The sequence below is a fragment of the Lutzomyia longipalpis genome, chromosome 1, assembly GCF_024334085.1.
Source record: "Lutzomyia longipalpis isolate SR_M1_2022 chromosome 1, ASM2433408v1".
NCBI lineage: Eukaryota > Metazoa > Arthropoda > Insecta > Diptera > Psychodidae > Lutzomyia > Lutzomyia longipalpis.
Window position 1 is genome coordinate 3425459 of NC_074707.1, and position 16464 is coordinate 3441922.

Here is a 16464-nt window from a genome sequence, read left to right on the forward strand (position 1 = left end):
AATTTTTGCGCAATAACTTTTCTATGGAGTATGGAAAGTTTAAATGGTTGTCGGAGAAAGCGACATTTGCGCTATCAGATACTCTCACTAGCTTTGAGAATATGCGGAAGTTGAAGTACTAAAAAAGTTCATTTATTCCAGTCTTTTCATTCATTTCTCCCAACCCATCGTCATCGTTAGTATATTCCTCTTTTTCCACGCGCTCTTTTGCAGATCTCTTCTAGTGATTTTCTCATAGCTTTTGATGTGGATATTTCGTAAAGCTCAATTGAAGTACCTACTTATCATTACCTACCTATTTGCTAAATTGAAAACTCCTCAAAGAATGAGAATTTTGTAGATGAATTCCATAATCTAATGCCAAATTGCAATTGAAGCAATTTCAAAGGAATTTGTTCATATTAATTATAGGCTTTAGATATTTAATTTTGTAACAAGGAAAACTTCCCACAAATTTCCAATCAATGACTCCATGTCATTAGCACCTAGTCAGCAGGTTGAATCATTATGCAATAATTTCCTCTAAATTATCTACATCTGCACTGACTGTAATGGGATGCTTTGCTAATTGAAATGAAACGATTTTCAAATGAAATTAATTAAGTAGTTCCCTTTTGCGAGGACATTTTAGTTTTGCAATAAATCCACTTGATTTGTTCATTATGTTCTAGATTTATCTGCACTGACTAAAGAGGGGGAAGTTATTTAGTTAATGCTAAACTTTAAATTCAGAACTTCCACCATGGAGGGATAAGTGACTGTATAATTGAAGAGGATGTAATGTGGAATGGGGGATGGACTATTTTAACTCTCTGAGAAATAAATCTTTGGGAGTAATTTGAAGAAATTGGGCTATGGAGTATTGAATGGTCCTCTGCAGAAAGTTTTCAATAATTCATAGTGTTGAGGAAAAATTTAGCAGGTCTTCCATGAAAACATGAAAATTGCTTCAATGTGGAATGGGGAGGTGGGTGGGGCTGAATGGGTGGTTTATAGTGCCTAAAGGTGTTTCACCTCCTTTCCGCAAGAAATTCAGGATGTGCTTAAAAATTAATTGCAGAATCTGCTACACTGGCTTTCAATGGGTCTCAACACATGACGATTTGGCCGAGAGGCACCCAAGGTACTCGCACTCAAACTGAAGAACTCATTCTACGCTTTAAAACAGCCCGCCCAGTTGGTCTCCTCCTGCTCACGAGTGCCGAATCCAATTCCCCGGATCGCCTTGAGTTAGCACTCGTAGCCGGCCGTGTGAGGGCAAGTGTAAGGTTGGGTGACCGAGAAAAGGTAAAGAACAATTTTTCCTTTTATCTTTCAGTTGAAAAGAAAATCATTTATATAAATTCATTTGATGCTAATACCTTCCTCCAATGTGACTTTTGCAATAGAATCTATTAGCAGGACAGGGCGTGCTAAATGATAATAATTGGCACACAGTGAGATTCTCAAGGAGGGCCTCCAATCTACGGCTACAAGTTGACGGGGCTGCCCCCGTCAGGGGTACGTTATGTATGTATCAAACAGCACATATTTGCCCTAATACGTGTCGTGACGTGTCGTTTTTCTTAATTTTTGAAAATCAATATTGAATAACTTTGTTATTCGTGTTCCAAAAAAAAAGAAAGTACTCGATAACGTAAATTAATTCTTATTCAATATAAAAATTAAAACTCAATGTTGCGAAAAAAAAACCTCTTCGAACGATAAATTATTAATTACAAATGCTATAAAAAAAGAAATTAAAAGTATTTCTCAATTTTTCCAATTTACAACGTGGAAAATCGCAATTATTTCAGAAATAAAAGCATCAAAATCATTTTTGCAGAGTTTGTTCCGGGTAGGAGCATAAATAATTCAGAATCTTTTAGTTACAAAAAAAACATTTTAAAAGGCTATCATTTATTATTCATTTCATTAAAATGTTTGAATTTTTTTTTATTGTTTTTCAATAAATTAAAAAAATAAAGTATAAATTAATATTTCCATTAGACAAATCCTTTTTGGGCTATCCTCTCCTGAACAAACTCTGCATTATGTCATGCCTTACACTCTTTATAATTTTCAAAAAAAAATCTATTCTATCTCTCTCTTCTCTCTAAAAAATAAATGATTATTTTGTTGTTTATTTCAATTGGTGACTTGTCTTTTCTTTTCCTTTTCCACAAATTTATCTACAATTATAATTTTCCACCATTTATCGCGTTTTCCCTGATTTTCTTTTCACTTTGTAAGCATTCACGTTGAAATTTTGATAGATTTTGTATTAGAATTTTATGTTTTTTTTATTTTATGATTTTCTGCATCTAACTGTTGAGTTCATCATAATATTATTCCCATTAAACAAGAAAAAAAACTGTTCTACATTGAATGCCTTTTCTGATTTTATGTATATTTGCAGTAAAAGAATATTATATTAGTAATTAAAAAAGAGATAATTTGATTGCTTTTTTGAAGAGTTCCTTAGACTGAGTTTTATCTAATTGTTTTCCAAATCCCTATTTTAAAGTCGAAAATAATTATACATTTCAGTGTAAGATTTTCATTTTTTAGTTTTGAGCTTAAATTAATAATCTGATTATTAATTGAACTTGTTTTATTCTTTCCTTTACTCGTAACTTGCTTTAAATGTTTTATTTCCCCTTAATTTTTTTCCCTTCTAATTGGAATAAATACCAAAATTTCCTAAACTATAAATGTTCTTTTTTATCTATATTATTATATATAAAATAGCAAAGAGAGTTTGACAAATAAACAACAAGTTTTGTTTATTCAATTATGATGAAAGAAAAACAATTTATAGCTGTTGAATACTTTAAGAAAACAAAAAAATAAAATCGATGTTTTATGAGAAAAAAAACTCGTTAACGAAAAAATATTTTTGAGATTTAAAGAAGAAACTTGCGAGCGTCAGGGCGCTATTTTATTGCACAAAATTATTTTGCCTGATTTATACTGAAGAGAATATGTTCTTCTGTTAATCATCTATCCTGAATAATTTCATTTGGGAGAAGATTTCACAAATTACACACAAAACGCATTAGAATCAGACACATTATATACTATTTTCGCTCAACATGTAAGTATTATGTATAACACAAAAACATGAGAAATCTCCAGAGAAATCATATAATATCGAATACTTTTCCTCTTCATCCAACAACTAATAAATGAAATATGCCACATACATCATAATTCGAAGGAATATTTCTTCTGAATTGGCATATTTTTAGAAGAAGAAAAAATATTACTGTTGAAGTAAACAATTCAATTCAAAGCATTATATTTTCATGAATCAAATAAAAATCATTTCACAAAAGAAAATATAGAATAAAAAAAAAAACAGGAAAACATATTTCTCTTTAGTTTTCTTAGAATTATTATTTTTTTCATTGATTGATTCCCGTATATCTACTAATTAGATCTAGACCCCTGTTTTTCTTTAATTATTTTACTTAAATTTAATAATAAATATGAAATGATTATTACATATCATTGTATAATCATTTTCTTTAATTTATTTTGAGAAAAATAAAATAAAATAATTGCTTGTCGCTTGCATGTCTGAAAATATAATAGTTAAAATGAATTTTAACATTTTAACTATTGCAAAAAAATTGTAATCTAATTTTTATTTATTTTATATTTAATTTTATTTTATATATTTCGCATGTGATCGTTAAAAAGAAGTCAAAGATTTATATTTGAAGAAAACCATACATGATGCGTTTATAGTAAAGCCAAGAAGTTCTGGAGAAAAATTAATTGGACCTATATTAAAATAAAAATTATTCAAAAAAATTAAATATTGTAAATGCATCAGTTTTAATATTTCCAAAAATATTTTGTTTTTTACATTTCACTACTCGTGATCTAACTTCTTGTCATCATTAACATGCCTTTACATAAAAATTTTACCTGATTCTCCTATTCTGTTCAGATATACGTCATTTTATCATTGTCATTGTCAATTTCATTAATAAAACGAATTATGAATGATTTTGATAAAAGTTGTATCAAATCTAGGATTTTTTAATTATCTCAATTAAAAAGAAAAAAGTCAATATTAATTATTCAATTTATTGTTTGTTATTCGAATAACTTTTCAAGCCTTTAATTTTTGCTGAATGATTAATTAAAACGAAATGAATTTCTCTTAATTATTATGGAAAAAAGACTAAATAAATAAAAAGAAAATATTCTTGGAATTTTCCGGAATCTCTTGAATGCTCATTTCAGAGAGACGGAAATTTTTTTTATTTGTGGCTATAACTAACATAAAAATGTACTCTTGGCAAGGAAAAACTTTGCATATAAACTTCCTCTGCCATTCAATGGGACAAGAGAGTAAATGAGGACCATTCTTTATGACTTGTAAATGGTTCAAATTGCTTTGGAGTTATTTTTTTTGTGGAGAAAATTTATTTTCTAGCATTTTAGTTGTTTCTTTTTTTTTTATTTGAATTTGTTTTATGATTTTTTTGTGATTGCTCAATGCACATCAGCCTTTAGGCACTTGTCTTACTATCCATAACGTCATTTTCTGCAGCTGAAACAATCCTGGGTAGACACAGTACAATGGAGATACGTTCAATACATTTGGGTGGGCTGTTCCATGCTGAAGAAGAAATTCAAATGACCTCCATGATGCCACATTTTGTTGGACAAATTCAGGGTTTTGTCTACAATGGGAATAGGTATTAGAGACATACACACAGGGGGAGTTGGATCATATTTTCAACGTCTCCTTCTCTCTCTTTTCCCGCATTCCTGGGGCCAGGTACATTGATATGCTGTGGAGTCTAGGCACGGAAGTAACAGCTCTGCCTTCTGTGTCATTCAAATTGACGGCACGTTTTGTGAATTCACCACCTGGAAATCCCTACCATGCTGCCACATTCCGCTCCAAGCACTCCTACGTGGGGCTCCCCATGCTAAAAGCATATTCTGATGTCCTTATTGATTTTCGCTTCAAAACTCTGGAGCCTAACGGGTTGCTTTTCTACAACGGCGGCCGCAGGAGTGATTTTATTGCGCTGGAACTCGTCAATGGGCACATCCATTATGTCTTCAATATGGGTGATGGGGCTGTTACCATTAGGGACAAGAGCCGGATGCATATGAACGACAATCGATGGCATTCCGTGAGTGTTCGGCGACCAGGGCCAAAGACCCACTCGCTCATTGTTGATGATGCCATTGAGGTGCACACTGTACCTGGGAATAATATGCATCTCGAGCTCGAGGGGATTCTCTATGTTGGTGGTGTCTTCAAAGACATGTACGCCAAACTCCCGCCCAGTATCACGTCCCGAATGGGCTTTGAGGGATGCTTAGCTTCGTTGGATCTAGCGGACACTTCGCCAAGTCTCATGGATGATGCTGTTGTGCCGAGTTCACTCGTTGTCAATGGGTGCGAAGGTCCAACGAAATGCAGCCAAAATGCGTGCGCCAACAGAGGCACGTGTGTCCAACAGTGGAATGCTTATGCATGTGAATGCGATATGACTTCCTACACAGGCCCCACGTGCTACGATGAATCCGTTGCCTATGAATTTGGCCACAATCGCGGTATTATCCAATACACCTTTCCACCTGGTAATCAACCTGATACGGAAGAGGATCAAATTGCCCTCGGGATTATTACAATGCGCTCAGATGCTGTACTCCTCCGCATTGAGAGCTCCACCACACAGGATTACATGGAACTGGAGATTGTGGAAGGGAATGTATTCATGGTGTATAATATTGGATCACACGATTTGCCCCTGGGGGAAATTGGTGTTAAAGTGAATGATAACAATTACCACGTCATAAGATTCTCCAGGTCTGGCGTCAATGCGACCCTTCAACTCGATGACTACAACGTCCAAACTCTCAATCCTCAAGGTAATTCTATTTTGCTAAACTCCATTTCTCCATTATTGTGCTTTTGCATTCACACAAATTTTACTAAATAATTAAATTGGTGAGGATATAAATGGAATTTTTATTCCTTACAAGATCAGATTTGAAAGATTTGTAGATAAGAGATTAAATTAAAATCCAATTCTTCTTTTTTTTTGTTCGTTATAGAAAAAATATATATTTCTCTTCTAAGAAATGAATGCAATATTAATGAAATTCTTTAATCTATATTACAAGTTTGTATTAAGTCTGATGTTTTTTTTTTCTTATGTCTTCGCAGGTCATCACGCAACCACCTTCAACTCAATGGCAAACATCCAGGTGGGCGGCAAAATAAACCGCAACGGTAGATCACGAATAGAACGTCCTTATGCTGGAGTCATTGCCGGTTTGTCAATAAATCGCCTTCGCGTGTTGGATTTGGCGGCCGAGAGAGACCCACATGTGACCATCCGTGGCGACGTGCAATTGGTAACGGGAGTATTAGATAGAAATGATCTGCAAAGAATGCAGCAGGTTAGACCTCAAAAAACTCTAATAATACTAAAAAATATAATTAATTAAAAATCTTTCTTCAACATGATTCTCTTCTTCAGTTCTTTTTCTATATGAATTTTAAAGCATTTTATCTTACATTTATAGAGATGTTCTAACATGAGAATTAAATTTTATACATTACAAAAAAAGAACTCATAATTTTTTTCTTTAAAGAATTCTAACTCAAAGAAATTCAATTTTTATTTTGAAAAATAATCCGAATTGCTCTTGAAATGCAAAATTATTGTGAGCTCTGACATTTTCCATGTTACAAACTGCATGGTTTTTTGCCTTAAACCGGCTGCAATCAGTGGCAAAAATTTGTAATTTGTTCAAAGCATTAATTTATTTCACATATAGGTAGAAATTATGCAAAAGTAAACTTTTGTCCTTGTTGCAAAATGAGTAGAGAATCAACAAAAGTCATTATAATTTAATTTTTTTTCTCCTTTGAGCAGATTTCCGAGTAACATCTTGGAATCCTTAAGTGGTCTCTTATTTCTTACCTATACTTTTTTCCCTCGTGAGAAAGTAATTAAAAAGTTTACCTCTGCATAATATATTAAGCTAATTTTCTTTATACGCTTTTCCCTCAAAATGTCTCCCCGCAAAGAGAATTTAAAACTCCTTTTTTTTTCATTCAAATGCTTTTCATTCATTCATGAACACACTATAAATTCCACTGAAAAAAAAACCCTCAAACACATATGAAAACAAACAGAATTCAAATACTAAATTATAGTATAGATATCAATCAATAAGATCAATAATATATAATTTACAGACATTAATATTCTCTACTTTATCATAAATTTACAAAATGAACATGAGAAAGACAATCATAACACTTTAACTAAAATATTGGGTCAATTTGAAATTTATATTAGATAACTTAATCTTCTAAAATGGCAATAGGGGAGATTGGGGTTAATTGGCTATTAGGTACCTAAAGTTTATGAAAAACTCTAAATTGTTGTGAGTACCGTAAAGACAACAAAAAAATCCTTTTAAAGTTTTAAAAAAATGAAAAATTAAAAATATCTTTTAAATGAACGAACTTTCAGTTTGACCCAATATTGCTAATCCCTCAGAATCATCTTCAGATGCAGCAAAAGCATTTATGTGTCGTGTGAAAACAAACAATGGTGTGGTGGATGAGTGAGGGAGATAATTTATGAGAGATTGTGGTGAATTTTCAGACACCGGCAAGTGGATACCCTGGTGTGATGGATGATTTAATATTTTCTGGTGCTGGCTCTGGGTGTCGTGGCGATGACGAAGATGAATGCACACCGCCGTTTGAGTCTGGATCGGGAGACGATTTAATAACACCTGTGTACGTACCACCCACAAAGCAACCGTCCTCAACCAAGGGGACAAAATCCAGCAAAGCAGATGGTACTTCGCCTGAAAGAACATGCGACGATGAGGATTGCATTCATGGGTCAGGATTTGGGGAGACGACAGAATCACTCGGTGGCAGTACAACCATTAAATCGACAGGTAATGGATTTTGTGATTTCTGTGAAGACTTTTCACAAATTCCTTTTGCCGCTGCACTTTTACTTCAAATGTCTTGTGTAAAAGTTCTTTTGAGATTGAGAAAAATCAATTTATCCTTAATTTTTTGATTCCATTGAGCATTTTTTAAATTTAATTTTAACAAAGGGGGTTCATCTGAACGAAATTATTCGGATCCTCGAATATATTCGGATGATTTGCCAAGGAAATTCAAATAAAATGCTAAATTCAAGCATAAAAACATTTAAAGCAAAGTAAAAAGTAGTAAATTCAACCCAAAAAGAAAGAATAAATTCAAGCCGATAAATATTTGGTTTTAATCCTTTAGCGTTTTTTTGGGTCATACATACTCTGACCCAAAACGAAATTGATTTTTAAGAGATACTTCTAGTTAATATTTTTGGATGCTTTTTTCGCCAGTATAAAGCTAAAAAAGCTAAAGAATCTACCTTTCAAAACATTTTTTTTTTATTTGTCCAATTAATTCCTTTATAGCCGATTTTTTGCATCAAACTTGGGAAAAATTGCTTGATTTTCTTTATTTTGAAAATCAACAATTCTTTCTATTTTATATTTTTCCGATAGTCTAAATCGACTTGAATCTTTTAAATTAGACTAAGGGTTTTCCGGATAATGCGTGAGTTGGAAATTTTTTTTTTGACTCAAATGAGTAGGTATATTTGGGGCCAATGAGTTGAAAAATAGCAATATTTCCAAAATCGGCCCAGTAGTTTAGGCGTGAAACTGAAAGGGTTAAGTCCTAAAACAGCACAAATTGAGAAACAAAACTTTAAAAAATCATTAAAGCCTAAAAGAGGAATAAATTCAACCCGGAAAGTTGTAAATTAATGCCCAAAAATATAAAATTGAACTCAAAAAAAAAAAAGATTAAGTTCAAATCAAAAAGTCCTAAATACGTTTTTGGATATTTTTCCATTTTGGGTTGTTCGGTTTTAAGCAAGAAATATTCATGTAAACTCAAATATTCAGATCTTCGGAAATATTCGAATTATTCGCTTAAGAAAACCAAAATATTCGCCAGATAACCCCCCCCCCCCTCTTGAATTTCAAAGCATAAAAATATTTTTGAAAAATAAAACTTGATTTTTTACTTCATGCAGAACAAGGCCCAGAAGGAACATCAAGTCAAATGGAAACAACATCATCGGGAACAACGAGATTGAGTTCCGAATTGGATACAACAAAGGAATTGGATTCCACAGTTAGTGTTTCCGGTGGTACAACTGTGTCAGTTGGTATTAGTACATCAGGTGAGGGGAGCAGTAGCACATCTACTTTGGGTACAAGTAGCACATCTGTGGGCAGCTCATCGACAGCCAGTGAGACAAGTAGTAGTACTACGGGTTCCACGAGCACATCAACAAGTAGCAGCACCAGCAGCAGTACGTCCATTCTGACAACACCAATACGGGAAACATCAGCGGCGGAGCATGAGCCCACGTGGGAACATGAACCCGTAGAGACAACACGGGAAATTGAGGAGAGTACCCCACCGTACCAGGACCCCCATCCGCCACCATACATCAACAACAACGTCCCCACACTGCGACCAAAGCACAAAGGGGGACGGATTAATTCGGAGGCCGAGGAACGCACCGCCATGATAATCGGGATTGTTGCGGGTGCCCTCATTGCTGTGATCCTCGTTATACTACTAGTCTTATGGTTCAAATCCAATGGCGATAGGCCCTACAAGGCGGAAGTGGACAAGGGTGGCTCCTTTGGGCAGGGCCCCAATGCTGCCCTCCTTGGCGGTGGGGTTGCCTCAAATGCACACCACCAGAATCCCGCCCATTACCCTGTGCAGCAAATGCACCATCCCATCAATGGATCCAATCTCTCCTACAATGGCTCCCTGCGGAATGGCCACGACAAGGCCAACTACATGGCATCCGTGGCAAAGCCCAAGAAGCGCGACTCGAAGGATATCAAGGAGTGGTACGTGTAAAGTGGCTCTGGACTCAAAAAAAACCAGGCAAGTAATAAAATGCGTAAGACACGACCTACAATAATTCTTTATAAACTCTATAAGGTGATTTCTTTAGCAGTTACCTTTATGATTTAGGGTGTAACGATATCGTTTTTACAGAGATATTTTGTAAACTGGGACAGTGGTAGTTTTACTGATGTGAGAATATCAAGCTGAGAGAAACATTCACTGCTAACCATTTCTCCATCCTTGCGCAAAACATCTCCCTGAATTTTTGGGGTTTTCTGACTAATTAATTTATGTTTTATTCAAAGACAATTTTAGATCAATAATTCCATTAGTTTTAGCTAAACAGAAACAGACCAGATTTTTGATTAATACCAATCTTAAGCACAAAAATGCAAAAATAAATAATTGCCAAAGCTCCGTGCGATGAGAAAAGAGTAGCAGTGAATGTTTTTCTCAAGTAAAATTAGTTTTTCTTACAATTTTAACTGAGAAAGGAAGAAAATTTTTAATTCAACAGAAAACAACTTTTTTGTAAACTTATTCTTTTCTTTCTCTCTCAGTTTTATCTCTATGCCAGAGATGGTGGCACATTTTGAGAATAAATTCCAATTATCTCTGATTTTTTTTTATTTACAACTGAAAGTTTTCTTAACATCGTATTGATTGATGAAGTAAAATTAATAAATTAATTCAACATAAGATTTAATTTTCAAACACTTCTTACAGAAAACTTCTATAATAACTTTCTGAAGAAATATCGAGTTTTGGACAATAAAACTGATAAAGTTAACAAAGTAAAGCCTAATTTTCATAATTCAGCCATAGATTTATTATTTTTTTGTGTATAAATTCCTTTTTTATTACAAAATGTGACCATCATTTCAATGGTAAATTATCAATAATTAAACTAACAAAATTGTTGGTAAGTTATGTGATTTTTTATGGTAATTTTAAATATTATTAAATCCCACCATTGTCATTAAATTCATTTCGTTAGCCAGTAAAAAAAAAACAAAACAAAAAAACATGAAATCCTCATCCCAAAAACACATTAACTTTCGATGAATAAATAATAAAAGAAAAATTTAACTCTAATACTCAAAAAAAAAAACATAAATGCATAGGTTCTCGGAAGCAAATTAGGTGGACACCCTAAAAAAATGTTTATAGCAAAAAATTAAGATTAACGTTTTTTCTTATAAAACTGAAAATTTGTTGATTTTACCATTTTTGTTGCAATGTTAAAATTTAGTAATGAAAAAAAAATTGAAGTGAGTGTAAAAATTAGAGAATGATTAAAGAAAAAAATGATAAGAAGGAAACGGATTATTTAGAAGAAGAAAAAAAGGAAGTGAAATAAATTGCCATAATGAAATACAATAAAAAAAAAATGATAACTTTAATTAATATATAGTAAAACGGAAAACGGCATGGTCTTGTGTATATTAAAAAAAAATAAAGAAGAAAAAACTGAAAATAAAAAAGCCCAAAAAATAAACTAATTTGTTAAGTTACAAATTGCTATCTAAATACTAAAGAAAAAAAAAAGATTTGAATTTAAAAAAAAACTATTACAAAATTCACAATAATTACTATTGATATAGTTAATGAGGAGTAAACTAATACCTAGATTAAACGATGAATACTGGCGTAAAGAATGTAGAATTTGTGGATGTTAATTTACCTCCCCAATGAAAAAAAATAAGAAAAGAATACGACCTTTTTGTTATGCCCAAAAAAAAAACATTTTGTGTTTTCAAATAATTTTATCTTGCATGTTGCGAAGGATTGAGGAGAACAACTTACTAAAAATGAGTGAATTAGCTAAAATGAAATGAATTTAGAGGTGAAGAAAAAAAACGCTCAAAATGATATCAGAAGAAGTTTAAAAATGCAAAATGTTCCTTTTCTCCCAGCAGAAGAAGAAAGTGAGCATCTTCTCCTATTTTTGCTACTGCCTTTTATGAAAAGAAGAAATTACATTTAATTTTAGTTTTATTTCTCTATTTCTGTTTTATTTATTCTTATAGTTCTTGTTTAGAATAAGACTGTATATGTAGATATTTCTTGCAAGAATTCCTCACTTGAATCACCTTTAATTTAGTCACCTTGTACTGCATTTTATATTTTTCTTTTTCAGTAACATTCTGATACTGCGAATGATATTGTTGATATGTAAATTATATAATTAAATTTTGGAACTGACGTAAATCATGATTTTTCATTCTATCTTTTCACCTCATCCCAGAAGAATTTACATTATTCTACACAGAACATTTATTCGAGGACATGAGAACAGTATGGGGTTTTCAGTGTTTGTTTAGCTTTTAACGCTATTCTTCAGTGTTTACGGATTAAATAAAATTGAAAAAATATGATAAATAATTTTTATTAGTCCAATATTAATTTAAAAATCATAAATATATATTTTTTTTTTCAAATTAAGTGAAAGATTTAAAAGAAAACTCAACAAAATCCTTTTATTCTTTTTCTTATAAAAGAAGTTTATTCATTTTTATAAGGGAAAATTCCTCATTCGAAAAAAACAATCGGGATTTGCTAAATTTTCTAGAGAATGAAAAATGTAATAAAAACAATAGAAATCGACAAAGAGACTTCTTATTTTTCTTTGGGATCAATTAAGAATTGCTCCTGAAAATTTGCCTAAAAATGTGGAGAATGACGTCAAAACTGTGTTTACTGTCCCTTAAATACGTGATAATGTTTCGTTTGTTTCATAGATTAAAAGAGATTAAGAGAACACAATAGTGACGTCATTCTTTTCATTTTTAGGCAAATTTTGCTAGTTTTCGCCGCGTGATCTATACAAGGATGTTGAAAATGGAAATTTTTATTGGCGACTTCTAAATCTTTTCCAATCCGTTCTAGAAAAATTATTCGTATTTACAGAAACAAATAGACTCCTTTAACTCAATAAATAAGTTAAGATCCTTAAAGGGTTGAAACAAAAACCATTTAATTGAATTGATTTAACAAACTAGTCCTCTCTGAATCACCTGCATATACCATCTTCATTAAAAATTCATCAATAAACTCCATAAATGTACTTCAAACCAACATCAATTGCTATATAAGTTGCTTTTTTGAGGCTTCTTTTAAGGCACACTGCATTATATTCAAATCTTTACACACTGCACAACTAAAGCCTTTACTTTCCCTCCAATTAGTCACACTCTAATACCTCCAAAGTGTGTGTATTTGCTTATAAGAAGAATTAATCCCTAATGTAGAGAATTTCCCTGCGGCGTGTCCTCCTTCCAGTTGATGGCACCTCTCTCTTCAACTCCACCACACACCTTCCGTTGTGATTGAGAGACAGGTGAGATTGTAAAGTACCTACTTAAAACGTGACGACGAAAGTTTGAAAGGTTGTGCATTGAATTTCCATGAGGAGGTTAATTCCTGGTTTCACTGCCATCGCTACAAAGTTTGCTATACCAAAAAAAAAAGAATCTTTGGACTTTTTGCTGGTAAAATGCCAATTAATCTCCACGACAAAAAAAAAAGTGAGGAGAATTTTTTTTTCGTGAAATGCCACGAGACATTTTAATATCATGCAGTGAAATTAAAAATAAAATAGCTGAGAGAGTGTGAATGCAAAAAAAGAGAACCCCCACAAAAAGGTGAGAGAACTCCATTTATGAGTGACATAATTTAAGTGTTGAACATTTTTTCTATCTATACGAAATGTTGCATTTTCCCCCCAAAAAAAAAGGAACCAAGAAAATTTTTCCCTCCCATTTTTGCCCCAACTATCTCCTCTCTATTAAAAGGACTAAAAACGTTCACCACACCTGTGCGAACACTCTACAAAAATGAACAAAAAAAAGTACCATTCCTCCTGTAATTGTAAATTTATGGATTAAAAAAAAGAAGAAGTGAAAATGAAGAAGAAAAAAGTTTGTCTAAATGTCCTCTTCATTATACTAAAAGAGAACCACGGATGCATGAGACATGGGAAAAGGCATTCTGTGAAAAAAATTTATTAGCCTTCACATAAATTTCCTTTAATTTAATAGAAAGGAACTCATTAAAGTTTTCCAATTGAATGAGTGAAAATGTATGTTCAATTCGATCAATTAAATTCCATTAATTCAATGAATTCAATAAACTTCAATTCACATTGATTGATTGATAAGCATTTTCAATGTTCTAGGTGAGATTTTCATTTAAAATTATTATTATCACCGTTCAATCATTGCTGGTGTCTGATTAACAAAATTAAATGAAATTAATTGGAATTACAAAAAAAAACTCTTCGCTATACAAAATATCCTTAATTCCAGACACCATCAGTTTTTCATCTAACATGTACCAGAACAGATTTTTGAATTTCAACTTTGAAGCTATGAAAAGTGCGCAAGAATATTTTTCTTGTTTTCTCAGCTTCAAAATCGAAATTCCAAAATCTGTTCTGGTACATTGTTCATTAATGATTCCTCTCTCATTTGCTTTTTATCCCATCAAAATCCATCCAGTAGATCCTGAGAAAAACCTACCTTTGTGTTTTAGGGCAGTTCTATGGAAATGTCGGAAAATTACAAGATGGCGTCGCACCTAAATTGGCGAAACGTGATTTTCTTACATTTCAATCAAACCAAGGGGTTGGTTTTGATACAAACATTTTATTTCCTTCTTTAAACGGATTTCTGAAAGAAAATTACTTTTCTAGGTTTCTTTAAGGTTTATTTTGATTGTTTTCTGGAACGACTAATTCTTTGTTTTTCTTATATAGAGCGACAATAGAACGACTTAAAAGCATCAAATGTCAAAATCTTATAACAACTTTTAAGTTGTTAGAAAAGAAAAAAAAATTTAAATATACCCCCAAGTCTACGAAAAACTTGAAGAAGAAATTTTTAAAAAATCATTTAAAATGCATCAATACGAAAGGCTCCCCAGTAGAAACTAAAAAAAATTGTACAAATAAGAAGCTCTACCGCACATCTCATTGCATCCGTGGGGTCGTAAATAAATTAAATAGAATCTTTTATTGACTTGAAAAAAAAATAGCAAAAAAAATAAATAAAAGAAAATGTAGGCATATGAAAAAAAAATTTTAATCCTCTACCGTGAAACTAAAGAGAAGAAGGAAAACTACTGACTCACTTTAACTAACATATCATTGATGAAACAGAACCTTGCGTAGGTTTATATTTTACATAAAATATTACATGCAGAAACTTTCAAAGTACTTTTCCCTTGAAATTGTAATCTCACACTTAACACTCTTCTTCGAAGTTGCTATTATATATACATTAACTCAGATTTGTAAAACTAATGACAGGGTAAAAGTTTTAAATGTTAGGTAGAGTGGCAAAAATTATAAATTTTTCATTTCAGCTGCTTCAAATCTTCGCTCTTTTCTCTATACTTATACTTTTCCCTCCACCCACTTTTAATGCAAATTTTCACCTTCTTTTCGTCCCCTGTAGAAGACAAAAAAAGAGAATATTTTTATGTCCAAAATGTATACAGAAAGAAAAAAAAAATTAACGAAAGAATTTAAACCAAAATACTTAATGAGTATTTAGTAAAGAAAAAATGGAAAAACATTATTTTGTGATTGAAATTTGATTAATTGTTTTTTGCCAATTGATTATACATATAATTTTAAGTGCGTGTGACAAAGGAGAAGGAAATGAATAAATGAGAAGAACAAAAAAACTTTAGTATAAATCCTGTGACTTTTATTTCCAAAAGTAAAATTGTAAAATCTAATTATATAGATTGTAAATAGTTGAGATAAGGAGTTACTAAAAAAAAGAAAAGAAAATGAAGTAGGAAATCAACATATAGCAAAGAGACACTACATTGAAAAATTATACAAAATAAAGCATTATTTAAAAAATACACAAGACAAATTGTTAATCATAAAAAGAAAATTGTTTTTAATTTCACAAACGAACCCATAAACACCAAAAAAAAATTTTTTTATTTTTTTTTAAATTGTTTTTTTGACTGAATTTAATGTTAAATTAAAAGCCAATAAAAAATTTTCTTTTTTGTAATTAATTATTTATAGTTTATTTTACGTTGACTAATACACAACTTATGTACAAATTTAATTATTTTCTAAGAGAACCTTGATTTATTTTATTTTTAAAAAGATTTTTAATATTATTCTTTAAGGAATAGCTTCTTAGATATTTATGAAAACCTTTTGTTTCTCTCAAATTAAAGACGGTTTCATTTATAAGAAATTAAAAATTATTTGACTCTGATGTTCTAAATTAACCATTTAAAATTAAATGAAAATTTTGATTTTATCTCACCTTTTTTGTGTTTAAAAGATTCTTAATTTTCTCTGTTTACTTTAAACTTTAATTCTTACACAAAATTTACTCTTTAGAGTTATATTATTATTCTTTTTTCTACATTCAATAGGGGAGGGCGGGGCTAATAAAGTCACTTAAGCGTTTGGAAAAAGCTTAAAATATCATATTTCCTAGCTAGATAGAACAAAATGATCTGAGAAAGAGTTGTAGAGCAGTAAATTTCCTAAAGAAATGAGCTATACA

At 31.6% G+C, this 16464-nt stretch overlaps 5 protein-coding genes across 17 annotated transcripts in view; 4 read left to right on the plus strand and 1 right to left on the minus strand.

Moving 5' to 3' along the window:
* Nucleotides 1-10947, plus strand: part of LOC129786401 (neurexin-1) — a 41528-nt gene extending 30581 nt beyond the window's left edge. Inside the window, exons 10-16 of one of the 3 annotated variants that reach the window (XM_055821391.1) lie at nucleotides 1061-1287; nucleotides 1389-1509; nucleotides 4547-4694; nucleotides 4778-5886; nucleotides 6185-6420; nucleotides 7641-7944; nucleotides 9084-10947. In XM_055821391.1, coding sequence (XP_055677366.1) covers nucleotides 1061-1287; nucleotides 1389-1509; nucleotides 4547-4694; nucleotides 4778-5886; nucleotides 6185-6420; nucleotides 7641-7944; nucleotides 9084-9931 — 2993 coding nt within the window. In that variant the 3' untranslated portion in view covers nucleotides 9932-10947. The remainder of the gene's footprint in view (nucleotides 1-1060; nucleotides 1288-1388; nucleotides 1510-4546; nucleotides 4695-4777; nucleotides 5887-6184; nucleotides 6421-7640; nucleotides 7945-9083) is intronic. The other 2 variants (XM_055821393.1, XM_055821392.1) reach the window with 2 other exon arrangements.
* Nucleotides 1-16464, minus strand: part of LOC129786498 (3'(2'),5'-bisphosphate nucleotidase 1) — a 1077868-nt gene that overhangs the window by 949664 nt on the left and 111740 nt on the right. The gene's annotated exons all lie outside the window — the stretch shown is intronic.
* The window catches only part of LOC129786463 (insulin-like growth factor-binding protein complex acid labile subunit), a 454087-nt gene that overhangs the window by 325883 nt on the left and 111740 nt on the right, over nucleotides 1-16464 (plus strand). The window lies entirely within an intron of this gene.
* LOC129786533 (troponin C-like) overlaps nucleotides 1-16464 on the plus strand; it is a 431024-nt gene that overhangs the window by 302820 nt on the left and 111740 nt on the right. The window lies entirely within an intron of this gene.
* The window catches only part of LOC129786431 (uncharacterized), a 414480-nt gene that overhangs the window by 286276 nt on the left and 111740 nt on the right, over nucleotides 1-16464 (plus strand). The window lies entirely within an intron of this gene.